General features: G+C 41.8%; 1 protein-coding gene across 1 annotated transcript in view; it reads left to right on the top strand.

Annotated features, from left to right (window-relative positions):
* Positions 1 to 10,638, top strand: part of IL13RA1 (interleukin 13 receptor subunit alpha 1) — a 36,996-nt gene extending 26,358 nt beyond the window's left edge. Inside the window, exons 7-11 of the mRNA XM_031944975.1 lie at positions 1,670 to 1,729; positions 1,994 to 2,126; positions 3,411 to 3,507; positions 4,408 to 4,492; positions 7,678 to 10,638. Coding sequence (XP_031800835.1) covers positions 1,670 to 1,729; positions 1,994 to 2,126; positions 3,411 to 3,507; positions 4,408 to 4,492; positions 7,678 to 7,770 — 468 coding nt within the window. The 3' untranslated portion in view covers positions 7,771 to 10,638. The remainder of the gene's footprint in view (positions 1 to 1,669; positions 1,730 to 1,993; positions 2,127 to 3,410; positions 3,508 to 4,407; positions 4,493 to 7,677) is intronic.
* Positions 10,639 to 15,167: the final 4,529 nt, after the last annotated feature.

Genomic DNA, 15,167 nt, shown 5'->3' with positions numbered 1-15,167 from the left:
ACTACCTTCCCTGTTTCTGTGTTCCAATTTCTATTTTTGCTTGCTAGAATCTTCTTTCAGTTCCTTTATTGGCAGTGGGGGGGAAGGGGTATTTGTCCATGTCTATGCGTGTGCGTAAGAGTTCGGGGGCATTAGTGTTTTGTTTAAAATCCGGAGGAGAAGGAATCCAGGCCAGTATCAGCAAGGTGACATTACCAGGAACGTGGCCAGTTGTAGACAAAATGGTCAAGTAGGTGAAGTTTGTCCGAAGCCTCCCTTCCCGGATGCAGGGTTCTTTCATGGTTTTTTCCACCCTCCCCACCTAGAAGAATGATTCTTAAGAATTGGAAAATATGATGAATTAAAATGTAAAGGACGAATGTCTTATCTCTTTTACCAGGGCATTTGCATTTTAACCAAAGGAAGGATGCTGATGGAGAAGTAGCAGCATGAGGCATCTTGGGGGAGAAAGGTGGACGGGCCTAAAGGGGCAGAGGGAGACATTTTCCCATATGGGCAATGTGCCCTTAGGTTTTGCTCTACTCGGTTTATTTGAAAGAAGAGATATTTCTTTTCAGGGGTAAGGAATTGAGAAAATTGTTCTCCCTCCCCCCCCAAAAAAAGAAAAGAGTATCAATGAAACCTTTTTAAAGTTCATAGACGAGAACCAAAGGGAATCGAGAGGGAGACATGGACAAGTAGGGCAGCTTTTGAACTAAATGTTGAACCTATTATATACTTTTTAAAGCAAGCTATATGTATTTTATAGTTCAATGAATTTTTCTTCTTTATACATGGGGCTGTTCATATATGCTAATGTTTGTTGAATTCAGAATAACAAAAAATAAATTAATCCTGAAAAGAAAAGGAAAGAAAATCTCCTTGAATCTCACACACACACACACACACACACACACACACACACACACACACAGATCTACCTAGCATCAGTGTCTAGGATACTCTTACCCCTACAAATGACCCTCTGCATGTAGATCAGGGAAATCAAATTCAAATAGAAAGAGGCTCCACTAACCTGTACAGAAGGATTCTGGGCATATTGACTTAGAAAACCACATGGCAGCACCATCTCATGTTTACTGCATTTTTAGTTATTAATTTCCCTGTTACATTTTAATCTGGTTCAGGCTACACTTGGAAGTGTTGGGGGCCTCCTTGTGATCTATACCTGTGACACAGATAATCCCCGACTATAGATTCCACTGATAAATTATATCCTGTCCTCTGGTCTGAAACAGGGCAAAAGAGCCCAAGGAGCTGCCTTTTCTCTGCCTACTGTTCATAGGTTAGCCCATCAACATGTAGGAATTTTCTCAGTTTTCTAGAAGTTCTGCCAGTAGCCCTTTCCTCAATATTTAACCCAAAACAACACAATTGTGCCTCCCCTATACTTTGGTTCTTTAAACCTTTCTGCAGACTCTAGTAAGCCACGGGTCAAATAAGCCTTCCACGGTCTTCTCTGAAGAATTTTGCCTGTATTCTCGGATCTCTTGCTGTCATGGCACTGTGACTTCAAGTCTGCATGGGAAAGTTTGGGGTGTACTCTGCTCTTTGGTGCGCTGTCTCTCTCACCTCTTGATTTGACTCTCATGTGTTGTAACTGGGGAAATTTATATCACGAATTCTGAAAAATTCGAATGGCCTCATAGACACTTTTAATATTTTCTAGGTCGAAGAATCTAAATGCCATATCTTACAAACACCTCAGGAGCTTTCAGAGAAGTCCAGTGTAAGTAATTCTTCCTTAAGTAATTTGTTCTGAATATCAACAGACAAATTTGGAGACATCGGTTTTTCCCCTCAAAACACCACAAAAATCAAACTCTTTTTCGGCGGCTTATGGTTACCAATTGATTGTCTTTATTTCTCCTTCTAAAAGTCAAAGAGATTGAATTGAAATTTCTTTTACTCATCTGAAAACATTCTGCTGATAAATATGTGAGAGTTGAATGGGGCCTTCCCTTATTACACCTGCTTTTAATTTATATTTTAGGTTAAAAATTGTTTAGTGATTAATCAGGTGGAACGTGATGTTCAATACACAGTCAGAGTGAGAGCCAAAACCAGTAAGTATTGCTTTGAAGATACCAACCTCTGGAGTGCTTGGAGTCCGGAGAAAAGCATAGGTAAGCCAGTGGGCTTTCCTCCTCTAGACAAGTTTTCAGATGGGGAAATTAAGGAAAGATTGGCCCCTAAGGAGACTCACACGAACAGGGCCTTCATTCAGAGCCTCTTCCCCTCTTGCCCATCCTAATTGATGGCCCTGCCTCACTCCCACTCCAGTTCATCTACACTGCTGCCAAAGAGATTTTTCTAATGTAATTCTCTCTTTGGCACTTGAAGCTCTTCATCATCTGATGCCGTCTTAGCCTTCCAGCCTTGTGGCATATTACTTGATTCCACATACTCCACAATCCTGGCACACTGGCGTTCTTGGTGTTTCTCACACAAAACTACCCGTTTCCCATCTCTTAGACTTCATCCTGGCTGTGCTTCATGCTGGGAATGCACACCTTCCTCACCTTAACCTCACCAAATCTCTAGTTTCTTTCTGCAGGAGGCCGTTCCTGGTCTGTTCCTCAGGACCCTTCTTCCCTCTATTTCCCCCCCACACCCACACACAGTTTGAATCTGATTTTTGCCACATGTGTTTGTGTATATATGTATATAACTATTTATGTACATGTGATCTCCTCCATTAGAATGTAAACTTCCCAAGAGCAGGAACTGTTTTACTTTTGTCTTTGTATTCCCAGGGCCTGGCCCATAGTGGGCACTTAGTGCACATTTGTTGATTGATCTCCACTTGTCCTGTTATCTCAGTCAATAATGACTTCCTGCCTCACACCTCATATTGTAACTCTGTTATCTGTACTATATTCATATGTGTGTGTATATATATACACACACACACTCTATAACAATAGCAATAGTAGGTGCTTAACATATGTTAGTGAGATGACAATATAAAGTGAGATGATAATATAAATTCTTCTTGCTGGACTTCTCCCTCGGAACCCTCATGTTACTCCTTGCCATGACTATTCCCATCTGGGCTTCTGGAGGCCCTGCCTTCACCCAAAGGAAAATAATTCTGGGCAGACTTCCTGTTTGATGGACCCTTTGATCTAATCAACAAAATCCAAATTGTCGGTTCTGTCTTTGGTTCCATGGGTTCTCAGCTAGATACCAGTGATCAGGTAACACTTAGTTACCCACCTCTGATGATGGCTGAGAAAGACACAGCACTTTGCCCCACACATCATCCTCTCACGGGTCTTTCCGTTTGAGACTAAATATGTGAAAGACAGGAAAGAACTGTCTGTTGCAGTGACTTTGTCCCCATGGCTGGGACCTATCAGTCTAATTATCTTTGATTCATGGTCTTTTGTACCCATCTTCCTTTCCAGGTCAAAAGACTGACTCAACGTTTTATACCATCACATTACTCTCCATCCCGGTCGCCATCTCCATCTCAACTCTTCTCCTGCTGCTGTATTTAAAGAGGTAAAAAGGCTTCCATGACTACCTATCTGCCCATTGTCCACCCAAGAGACCAGCTTCTCCCAAAGGCCCATCCGTACCAGGCTCAAGTCACATCAAATTGTGCCGCTGGATTGGGCTGATCCTTTCTGACCGGAAGACCAGTCCCAGTGCCAACAATGGCTAGAGGAACAAAGACTTAAGGAAAAGATAGGATAATTGAGCTTGTATAGAACCAAAATTTCACCCTAATTAAAAATTTAGAAATGGAGTGATTAGAGATAGGAAAAGGAAAAGCCAAATTAAGGAGCAATGCACCACTTTTCCAGAGCAATCTTCAATTCATTTCATTCAGCAATCCCCTGCCTGGTATAGCAGACCTGAAGAACCTCTTTAAGGAAAGAGATAGAAATCAACCTTTGGGACTTAAATCTGCTCTTTGGGGACCTCCCAACCCCTTCCCACACATATGCAGAACTTGAAACTCTCAGGACATTTCCCACAGCTTACTTTAAGCAATTAGATCAAATCAACTTTGTCATTAAAGAGCCATTTATTTGGGTTCATGTCTTCAGAGACAAATATATCTAAGCTAAGTGGTCTTTTATTTTAGGCACCTCAGTGGTGCTTCAGTGGATAGAAGCCAGGTCTGGAAGCAGGAAGGCTCATCTTCCCGAATTCACATCTAGCCTCAGACATTTCCTAGCTATGTGACCCTGGGCAAGTCACTTAACCCTTTTGCCTCAGTTTCCTCATCTGTCAAATGAGCTGGAGAAGGAAATGCAAAGCACTTTAGTATCTCTGCCAAGAAAACCCCAAATAGGGTCATGAAGAACAGGACACAACTGAAATAGGTGAACAACAGTCTTGTATTGGGACTCTTCACCCAAAACATTTGTTTTTTGTCTTTTTTTCCCCTTTAAGACTGAAAATCATTATTTTTCCTCCAATTCCTGATCCCGGGAAGATCTTTAAAGAGATGTTTGCAGACCAGAATGAGGACACTCTGGTAAGCATGACACCGTAAAGTTAGAAATGAGTTGTTTTTGACTATTTTGAATCTAAATGGCTCAAAGAGGGAGTTAAATTAAAATACAGCATATTGATCTTGGCAAAATTTTTCAGCAGCCCACAAGATCCTGTGTTAATTTCACATCCCCAGCATCAATTTTGGTGTATTTTCACTAAAAATGGAGAGCGGAAAAAGAGCCTCTTCTAACACTTAGCCCTGTGCCTGGCACATGGTAGGAGCTTGTACACGAAAAGACTTCTGTAAGGCAATTCTTCCGTGTAGGCCTTCCGAGCCTTGGTCATCATCACCAAGTTTCTAAATTGGCTCTCTGGGAGAAGTTGGGTACACAAAGGAGAGAGGATAAGGCTAGTGATGAGTGTTTGGGTAAATCATGGGCAGTTGATTTCCTCAGTTGGAAAACAGAGCACTCCAGATAGACTGGAGCAGACTTCCCCTATTTGTGGAAGATTCGGGATAGAACCAAGGCCTCCTGACTCCCAGCCCAGCTATAGGGTGCTGCTTTCTTAACTACTTTGGGCATGATCAAATAACGTCAATCTGCATTGTCGTTATCTCTAAAGCCTCCAGGGTTTGAGTGTGCTTTGTCCGACACTGGAATAAGTTGGGCATGGGTCCTCATTCAAAAATTGTCCACCCGAATTTCTCTCTGCCGTTTGCTCCTTTGTGACTAAATGGGCTGCTGTCTGTGTTAAGGAGGTTTTCTCCTTTGCATCCTAATTTATCCTCACTAATTAAAAAGCAGTCTGTCTATCCCTGTTCCCTGGTATCCATTTGTGCTTTTCTTGCTTTGTTCCAATTCGAAATTTCCAGTTTTGGAAGCTGCCTTTTCTGTGGTTACAAATGGCAAATAACCTTCGGAGCATTGCTCGATTTTTAAAGACGGGAAAATGCCACTGCTCCGTGTGTAATGATTGCCTTCACTGTGCAAACAACAGGCTAGCTTCTTTGGCTAAAGCTTCAGCACACAAAGGCCATATTGACTTGAGCAGGAAATTCACAGCAAGAGTATCTCCTCTCTGCTGCGATTTCTGACCTTCAGAGCGATCATAAACTGGAGTCTGGTATTTCAGCAGGTTACCATTGTTATCATGTTTATGACACCACAATATAAAGGTCCTGTGCTGAAAGCCAGCATTACATCTTAATAAAAACCACTTGTAGTGAGGCGCACAGGGAGATGCTTTTCAGCCATGTGGTGCATTTTAGCTACCTGCTACATTATGCTGCTCTTGCTCTTTATCTAAATCGGGGGTTCATGGAACCTTCGTTTCTTAATTGCCTTTTTGTTGTTAAAAATTTGACCACTGGATTTCAGTAGATTTGGTTTCCTTTGTCATCCTCTGCTTTTTAATTTAGCATTTAGTACTGTTCTGAGAAAGGGCCCATAAGCTTCCCCAGGTGAAGGCCAAAGGGCTCCAAGGTACCTACGTGTGTGTATATACAGACACACACACAGAGAGACAAAGACAGAGACAGAGATAGAAAATGAACCCTGCTCTAAATGATATGTGGTAGCTTCTTGAGGCACCTAGGTAGTACTACAGTGGATCAAACATTGGACCTGAAGCCTGGAAGACCTCAATTCAAATCCAGACTCAGTGACTACTTGCATAACCCTGGGTAAGTCACTTACCCGTGTTTGCCTCAGTTTCCTCATCTGTAAAATCAGCTAGAGAAGGATAAGACAAACCAGTTCACCATCTTTGCTAAGAAAAATCCAATTTGGGTCACAAAGAGCTGGCCAGGATGGAAGTGCTGGAACAAGCTTCTTGAAGGATCGGGTTGTGGGTTGGTAGCCTCATTGATTTATTTATTTACACATATAATTTCAAGACTGAGTTGGCAGGGACTTTGTCAAAGAATCAAAAGCCTTGATAGTTATGTTCTACAAAGATCTACACAGTGTGACACTCACACTGGCAGCAGCTGTTTGGCTGCTTGGGTTCAATTTGATGTAAGACCTGCCTACTCCTTCCATCTAGTTAGGAGGTGAGGGAGCAAATTTGATTCATACTGTAATTTATGAACATTCTAAATTACTTAGTATGCCAAACAAGCCCAGGTGAGTTTCGATTCTAGAAACGGATAAAGATTAGTTTGTAATGTGGACCTGTAATTCAGACAGGAGATGATGAATGAGAATTTTGTCTTTTTTCTTGTAATGTTTTTTTAGCCAGTATGATCTCTAATCACTCTCCCCATCTGGAAACTAGCTTGGTATTAACTTGAGGCATCTGTTCCCTCCCCACATGAGGCAGCCTAATAGCCATATCTACTCACTCACTCTCTCACACACTCTCACTCTCTCTCTCTCTCTCTCTTCTCCATTTCCCTCCCTTGTCTTCTTCTCTGACCCCTTTTCTCACCTGGAAATCTGTACTGAGGGAAAGTGAGAATCTCTAGACCATAATGGAAGCTTAAAATGAAAATCACTGTTGGCAAACTCCCGTGTTATGGGGCTGCCCTGTGTTGGTGCCATTATCAGGAAATGCTTTAAGTTTTTTGCCTAGAAAGCTTCAGATGGTTCTGCGTCATGCCACGTTTTCTCAAACGACTAGGGATAACCCAAAGGCCTTATGGTAGCACCATTTAAACAGTGAAGAACATAGGACTTAGGGTCAAGGATCTGAGTTTGAATCTTGGGTCTGTTCCTCCTTATGTGACCTTGGAAAATTCCTCACTTCCCATGCTAGGAAAGGCTCAAAAAAGCCTTTTGGAGTAGAGGCCTTCCGAGGTCCCTTCCAGCTTCTCTTTACAATTCTATGAGATGAATCGCCTTTCTCAAACTAGGGGATCGCCTTTCACAAAGAAACAGGAAAAAGGGTTAATGACCCAGTGAACCAGTTGAAGGGAAAAGGCACCACTTTTGTATGAGACTTAGCTCACATTTGGGGAAAATTCCCATTGTGTCTCTCCCTTGGGACAGCATATTTCCCAATATACAATAGTCTCATGCCTTTTTCTCCCTTCATCTTAATTCCAGAGCATTCCATTTCCTTAAGTTTCCAAATAGATGAAAGGTTTTTTTAAGTCAAAAAAAAAAAAAAAAAGGCCCACATATTTCCATGCACACAGAACCAAAAATAAGCATTGACAATGGGTACCCAGGGAAAGGACGTGACTTAGAAGTAATTATCTCTTTTTTTCCCCCCTCCCTCCAGCACTGGAAAAAATATGACATCTACGAAAAGCAAATTAAAGAAGAAACTGATTCAGTGGTGCTAGTCGAAAATCTGAAGAAGACCGCTCAGTAAAGTGAATAATTTATTTGGACATCACAAGTGACTACCAGGAAGTTTCTCCCATCCTCCATTACTTCCACGGAAAATCATACAATGAAAACTGAAATCATTGGGCTAGTCAGAAAAGGCAGGTCATCAAACAGTTACAGGTTCACAAATCATGGACCTAAAAACCTAGAGAGAGGAGTGGACCATTCTCATGGAAGCTAAAACAGCCATATTTTGTGATAGTTATGACATTTAATATTGGGAGAAACCAATTTTTTGGGTATCCTACCCAGTCAAAACAAACCAAAAAGATGCCATTAAGGACAGCACCTTCAAACCTATGCCAGTTTCTCTTTCACCAGTCAGCACCAGATGGCAGTGTGTGTATTTTTTTGTTTTTGGGTTTTTTTTTTTGTTTGTTTGTTTGTTTTTGGGTCTTAACTTCTAATGTAGGGAAGTAACCAGAGTACTTTCACAGAGAAAAGTTGATGAGCTGATATACTTCCCATTTTTATCCTTCTCTGAAGTTTGTTGCCTTTCATGACTCATGGCGAGCCAGAATCACAAGTGCCTTTCAGTGACTGTCCTGAGGCCGTTTTGATTTATTAAAAAAAAAAAAAAAGTGGGATGTAACAAACTTACCAGGATGAAAAAAATCTTCACATCTTTCATTTGGACTTCATTGACATTTTCCCTTTCTCTAATCCTGAGATGGTTTTATTGCAATCTTCCGGTAAGAAATGGGCTTATTACAGAGCAAGTAGAGGGCTCAGTTGAGATGTCAGTCCCTTCTGGTATACGACTCTACCAATGTGTGTATACCATACAGAAAGAAGAAGTCCTAGCTTTCAGTCTCCTCTTCATCAGCCCTTAATTTAAAGGGCTCATTGTCAGATGTCCAATGATATAAATCAGAGGAGTGTATTTTGGTGGAACTGCAGTCATCTACCTGCCTTTGAGTCCGTATCAGCTTTTAGAAGTCCGTGTTGGCAGTGACAGCAGCCAAAATGAGGTCAGGCTGAATTGCTCTATCAGGAACTTGGATAACCACGATGGCTCTTAAAAGCAGATGGCAGCAGAGGCTACGGTGACTACAGAAGTCTTGCAGACCAACCACAAGCTCACAAGCTTTGCTTTGCCTTACCTCAGTCAACAACTATTGAATATCTTTTGGGTGACTGAACAAATCTACCGGGTAACTGAACATCTATTGGGTGTGTCCCACAGTGTACTACAGGTACTTTGGAGACCAGATACAAAGTCGGGGATATGATCCCTGCCTTCAGAGTTTATATCTACTGTTTGCCCAACTTCTTCTCGCCTTTTATTTTGTAATCTTGCCCATTCCCATCCTGACCCAGAAATTGCTTGTCCTCTTCCCATTTTGAGCTTTTCCCCCATTTTCCAAGATCTCCCCTGCCTACCAGAGAATATAGGAGATGATCAAACTGAAGAAAAAGAAGGAGGTGCTAGGAAAGACAAGGTCCCCTCCACATTTCTCTTTCTTCTTTCTCCCATGCTCTGATTTAAGGTAAATGTGGGTAGGCTGGAAAATATTTCGAGGGCATGCATGTTTAGTTTTTGTAGGGGGATTTTTTAACCAACTTATAAGGCTATATTTTTTAATCAACTTTTATACTAAACCGCAAATGTTTCTGCATGTTTTATAACTGAAGAGTTAGCTGTTAGCTGTATTCTGAGATTTGCCATCTTGCTTTGAAGAAAGAAATAGACTTGTTTTTCTCTTGATCCACAAGGCCGGCCCTAAAAACTCCAACCTTAGCTCGAGTACGTAGAGGGCCTCGTGAGGGTCACCAGTCAGCCAACTAAGTAGCCCACATATTTACTAGGAGTCTTTTCACCTCATGTGTTCCCTCTAATCCCCAGTAGCTTTAAGGAGGCAATTCCAAATTGTTTTTCTCCTGTATTTCTCCACCACCTCCCTCACAGTATCACTGAGTGTATGGACAGTATCGTCCATAACAGCTGTCCGGAGGGACCCCTTGAGGTATTTTCAGGTTATTACTTTCAACAGGTAGATTCTTTGGTGCTTAGACCATAATCCTCTAGTGCTCAGAGCATCATTCCAACCTCCGTGGTGGGTGTGTGGAGACAACCCAACCGGCCTCAGAACTGGCTCTTGGAGCCTTTGTGGATAGGGATTTCACCCTGGGGGGCAATCCACGATCTCTACAATAGTGGAAGAGGATGATTTTCCTGCATGCCCAGGTGTGGCAGGTTACATTTGTAGTGATTTTTTCTGTTTATTTTTGAGGTCAGATTAAGGTAAGGGTACAGATTGGGATCGATGTTCCTTTGTGCTCTTGCGTCTATCCGTAAGGAATCTGTTTTTCTCTTTAGAAATAAGAGTCATGTCTAGGTGGCCTAGGGAATCTCTGATCTAATCCGGAGGAATTAATCTCAGTTGAGGATTAGGCCTATTATATTTAGGGCTCTGCCTTGGAACTTATTAACCAGGGGACTGCTGCTATTAGCTCAGCTCGCAGCCTATCCCAGAACAGCATGTATTAGGGACCCCTAGCTCATCTTGACAGTGACGAAAATAAATATGGTCTGCAGATTACTGGAAAACCAAGGTCCAGGACACTTGGAAAAATTGTCTTGAAGCATCTACAGCCATGCTCTGTGGAGAGGTTCACTGGCCATTCTGGGCTTTCCCTACCCAGAACCCTCTCTTCAGCCTCAACTCCTATGGGGAAGGACAACAGTTCTCAACATTCAGCTAGGTCATATTTTTCAACTCTACACACTGAAAGACTAAGTGGGCCACTTTCGTTTTTATCTTTTGAATGTTTTCTCCCTTAAATTGGAACTCATCTTGTTTGACCTCTTTCCAAAGTTTCAAATAAATCTGGACTTTACTCAGTTCTATCACTCTGGTCTTATTCTGGGTAAACTGCCATAGGATCAGAACAGCAGAGTGGAATCGAAGGCGAATGTTTTTGCCAAAGTCCAAACCACAGCAACAGGAGCCGCACCAACATTTTAAAATGAGAGGGTCTACCAGGTATTTACTAAGCACCTACTATGTGCCAGGCACTGTGCTAGGTGACAAGGATACGAGTGAGAAGAATGGAATGATCCCTTCTGGCATTGAATTTACCCTCTAATGGGGGAAATACCAAGGAAGACACACACACACACACACACACACTCACACGGGTGAGTATATGCAAATGCATACAAAGTAAAACACAAGGCAATTTTGGTAGGTCGGGAAGGGGCAAGAGCCAAGAAAGACTTCAGCAGTTCTTGCTTTGGCTCAAGCAAGCCTCCATCATTCTCCCCGGGCACCAAGGCACTGCCTTTCCCCATAAAATCTTTCGGCTCAAGTGTCTATGTCTATACTTCACCGAGTGTTAAGTACAATACTAACCTTGTACAGCATGGTAAGTAGAGTTGTTTATGCCTTTGAGGGCTGGGGTTGAGGGACGGAGAGGCAAGTACTTGTTAAAATGGAAAAGTTTCTTACTTGACAAGAGTGATTTCCTCAAAGCCACACTGACATGGGAATGAAAATAGGATTAGGATTCTCATTTTTCAGGAGACAAAATGCACTAAAGTGACTTTCCCATGATCACATGGCTAGATTTTATATGATGAAAAAGTCAGCTCTTGGAATAGATGCTCTTCCCAGAAAGGTGAAGACCTGGGCAGAATACTTTATGATTTTATAGTTTGTGGAACAAAGAATCAAATGGTTTGCACTCCTGGAGTGTGTTGGGTTGTTTAGATTTCATTTTAGAATACTACTATCTCATAAGGTACTTCCCCACAATCCCTAGAGGCCAAACAACCAGAAAGAGGTCACATCAGAGGCTAGAATGCCCTCTTTGATTTTCACATTTTCTTGTTTCCAAGCACCCTACCTTCAATGCTTTAGTAAAAATACTCCTCCAAAACACTGTATTAAATAAGGGGAGTCCTTATAACCTCTTATGACTCAGAGAGCTCAGGGTAGAGTGATCCTTCTAACGGTAAACAGCCAAGGACCCTTGAGGTTACGTGTAGGATGTGGGGGAAAGAAATCCTGCACCACAAAAATGTTTTGAGCAGCTCAGCTATCCGGGGGGGGGGGGGGGGGGCAGGGAGAGGACCCTCAGCACATCTGTTTTCTAAAGAAATGGATTTCTAAAGAAATATTGATTTTGGCATCTGGTAACAACCCAGTTCTTTTGCAAGGTCATCAGCAATTGTAGAGGAAATGACAAATAAATTCAAGCAGCCAACTTTAACAATTTGAACATTCTGAACTTTGCAGAGATGCAGCCTAAGATTAGAAAGGGGGCAGCTCAGTGGCATAGGGGATCGAGCACTTGTTCTGGAGTCAGGAAGATTCATCTTCCTGAGTTCAAATCCAGCCTCAGATACTGTGTGACCCTGGGCAAGTCACCTAAAATCTGTGTGCCTCAGTTTCCTCATCTGTAAAACAAGCTGGAGATGGAAGTGGCAAAGCACTCTAGTATCTCTGCTAAGAAAACTCCAAATGGGGTCACAAATGAAAACCACTGAACAACAACAAAAAAGGCTTGGATGAAGTTCACTTTAAGGGAAGAGCTATATTCACATTGCAAGTGTTCGGTATGTTCTACATCAGTCCCCAGGATGATACAAACTTTCCCAAAGTTTTCCCTCCTGCAAATTGTCATAAGGAAGAATCTTACATCAGTGACAAGATAACCTTAGTTATAAGACCCCGATTACATTTGTTCAGAGCTAACTTTGTAGAGCAATGGATAGAGTACTGGATTTACGGTTAGAAGGTCCGAGTTGAAATCCTCCCCCTGACAGCTACAGGACCCCGGAAAGTAATATCACTTCTTTGTGTCCCGGTTTCATCATCTGTAAAATGGGAATAACAATAAAGTGAGATACCTTATCAAGTACTGTGTAAACCTTAAAAGGCTTTGAAAATGCCCACTGTTATTATTAGCCAGAAGGAAGTATAGTTCAATATGTTTTCCACCTGGAGTGCTAGATGGACAGCTTATAAAATTTCTTTTTATTGGTCTTTAGACCACTGGCTAAAAGTGAGGATTTTCAGATAGTTTTCTGATCCTATTTACATTGCATTTTAAAAATATAAGTTCCCTGTTACTGTCCAGGGCACCACCATCTTCCCAGTTTCCCATGTTCACAACTTAAGTGCCATCTTCCACTCCCCTTATCTAATCTGTTGCCCACACCTGTTGGTCTATGTTCCTGCCGTGTCTTGTATACACTCTCTTCTCCCCTCTTACGCTGCTATCACCCGGTTTTAGGCCCTCATCTCCTCAAGCCTAGACTATTGTAATAGCTACTGGTTGAAGTCCCTGAATCAGCCCATCCTTCACTCAGATGTGAGACGTGTTCTTCCCAAACTCAGTTTTGACCATGTCACTTCTCCTATTTAGTAAATCCCGGTGACTCCCTATCATTCTCAGGGTCAAACAAAATTCTCTGATTTTTCAAGCCCCTTAGAACCCATTCCCTTCCTACACTGCGGCCTACTTAGAACTTACACCTTGACATGTATTCTTTGATCTAGTGTTATGATAGAATAAAGGTATTGAGTAGCGACATCCAAAAAAAACAATTCGGCAACGCACACAGTTCCAGAAACAGAGTCCAAGGTTCTTGATTTCTCAGAATGTTGATCACTGGTTTCTACACAGTTAAAATGCAATCTGGAGGTAGGGAAAAGCAGGAGATAGGGATTACGATACCCAGTTTCTTATTGGTGGAAGAGATCTGGAGATACTAAGGTGAGAGGGAGAGGGGTAGTTTTGTGACTTTCCTTAAATTGGCTGACAGTTGTAAGTAATCTTGCGGCTTCTCCCAAATCAAGTGTCTCCTAAGAAATTGTAACTTAACTTCACAAAATGGCAAATGAGAGTAAAATGTAGTCACTAAGGCTACATTTAATGGAACACTAGTGACCCTTGCCTCCCTGTCCTACCTGGCATGAGACAAAATCTCACCTTCTACAGGAAGCTTTGCTTGATTCACCCCGAGATGCTCGGGCCTTTCCATGATTATCTCCAATTTATCCTATCTCTTGCTTGTACATAGCTGTTCTAAGAGCATCTCCCCAATTTGGATATGAGCTCCTTAAGAACAGGGACTGTCTTTTTTCTTTCCTTATATCCCCAGCACTCGGTGCCTCGCCCATCGCTTTTTAGTGTTGGGGCTTTGTCTCAGAAGGAAGGAAAGAAGTATTCTGGTCACTGGAGGACTGACGGCATAATGCAGTGGCCAATTTCTTGAGGGCTTGCGTTGCACTACAAGGTCTATCTGATCTTTTTAGTAATTGCTAATTATGTGGCTTCCGAAATGTTCCAGTTGAAAAGAATGGGAGTGACCAGTCCCTCAATGGTAGAGTTCAAATGGGAGCAGAATGAATCACATCTGGTATACGAGGACTTTCTTAGCTGATGTTTCTGCCTTTGAATCCTAGATCAAGCAATACTAGCCAAAAGAATCCTTTGTTAAAGCTTTTCAGTTAACTGTCCTTCTGCACTTGTGAATAGAACTCCTCACAATTGCAACAAATACTAAAGAGAGAGGATTCTGGGAAGACAGGGGAAGTAGGTCAGAAAACTTTCAGCTCTCCAAATTTCCTCCACAGAGAAAGAACATTGTCTCCTAGGGAATAGAGAGCAGCAGAAATAAACTTTGGGGCAAAGTAGTGGTTCTAACCCAAGACAATCTAAGAAGACCCCAGGAAAGACCTCATCTCTGGGGACAAGAGATTCTATCAGAGTGAAGAGCCGACTCTGCAGAATCAACAAACAGGCGGCCCTGGAAGTAAATGGGGTTGCCAGGCAGCCTAACCCTCAGCAAGTTCATCAGTGAACAATGTAGGGGTCTGACAGCTGAATAGGAGATTCAAGGACCTTCCGCTGTTGAGGGACATCAATAGCAGCTGTGCTATGAAAGCTCCCAGGCAGGTTAAGGAGAAAGTATATAAGTAACAAGAAAAAAAAAAACAATTTGAGTACCTTGGAACTACAGTAAAGATTACAGAAGACCTAGAAACTACTGTGTTAATTTTAAGTCTTGGAACATTATATTTCATAAAGCAAAAGAGCTAGGGTATGATTAAGGGTAACTTAGCCAGAGAAGTTCAGTCTCACTGGAAAAAAGTGGACATTTATTAAACTTTCAGGTATTTGTTACAAAAATAAAATGTAAGGGAAAATTTGACATGGCATCCAGGAGAAATATAAAGTAAACCTTAAAGACCAATTATAAAGTCTCAAAGGTTTGGCAATTGTTAATGCTGTAAAGTTACCCATGCACATCATCTGTAAATAAAAGGCTATTAAATAAAAATAATAATAATCAAGGTCTCAAAAAGGTAAAATTGTTTACTTCTTTTATATGAAAATAGCAGTTCTTTTATGATTATCATTTTTGTT

This window comes from Sarcophilus harrisii, chromosome X (genome assembly GCF_902635505.1).
Source record: "Sarcophilus harrisii chromosome X, mSarHar1.11, whole genome shotgun sequence".
NCBI classification, from domain to species: domain Eukaryota; kingdom Metazoa; phylum Chordata; class Mammalia; order Dasyuromorphia; family Dasyuridae; genus Sarcophilus; species Sarcophilus harrisii.
This window is presented reverse-complemented; position numbering and strand designations above follow the sequence as displayed.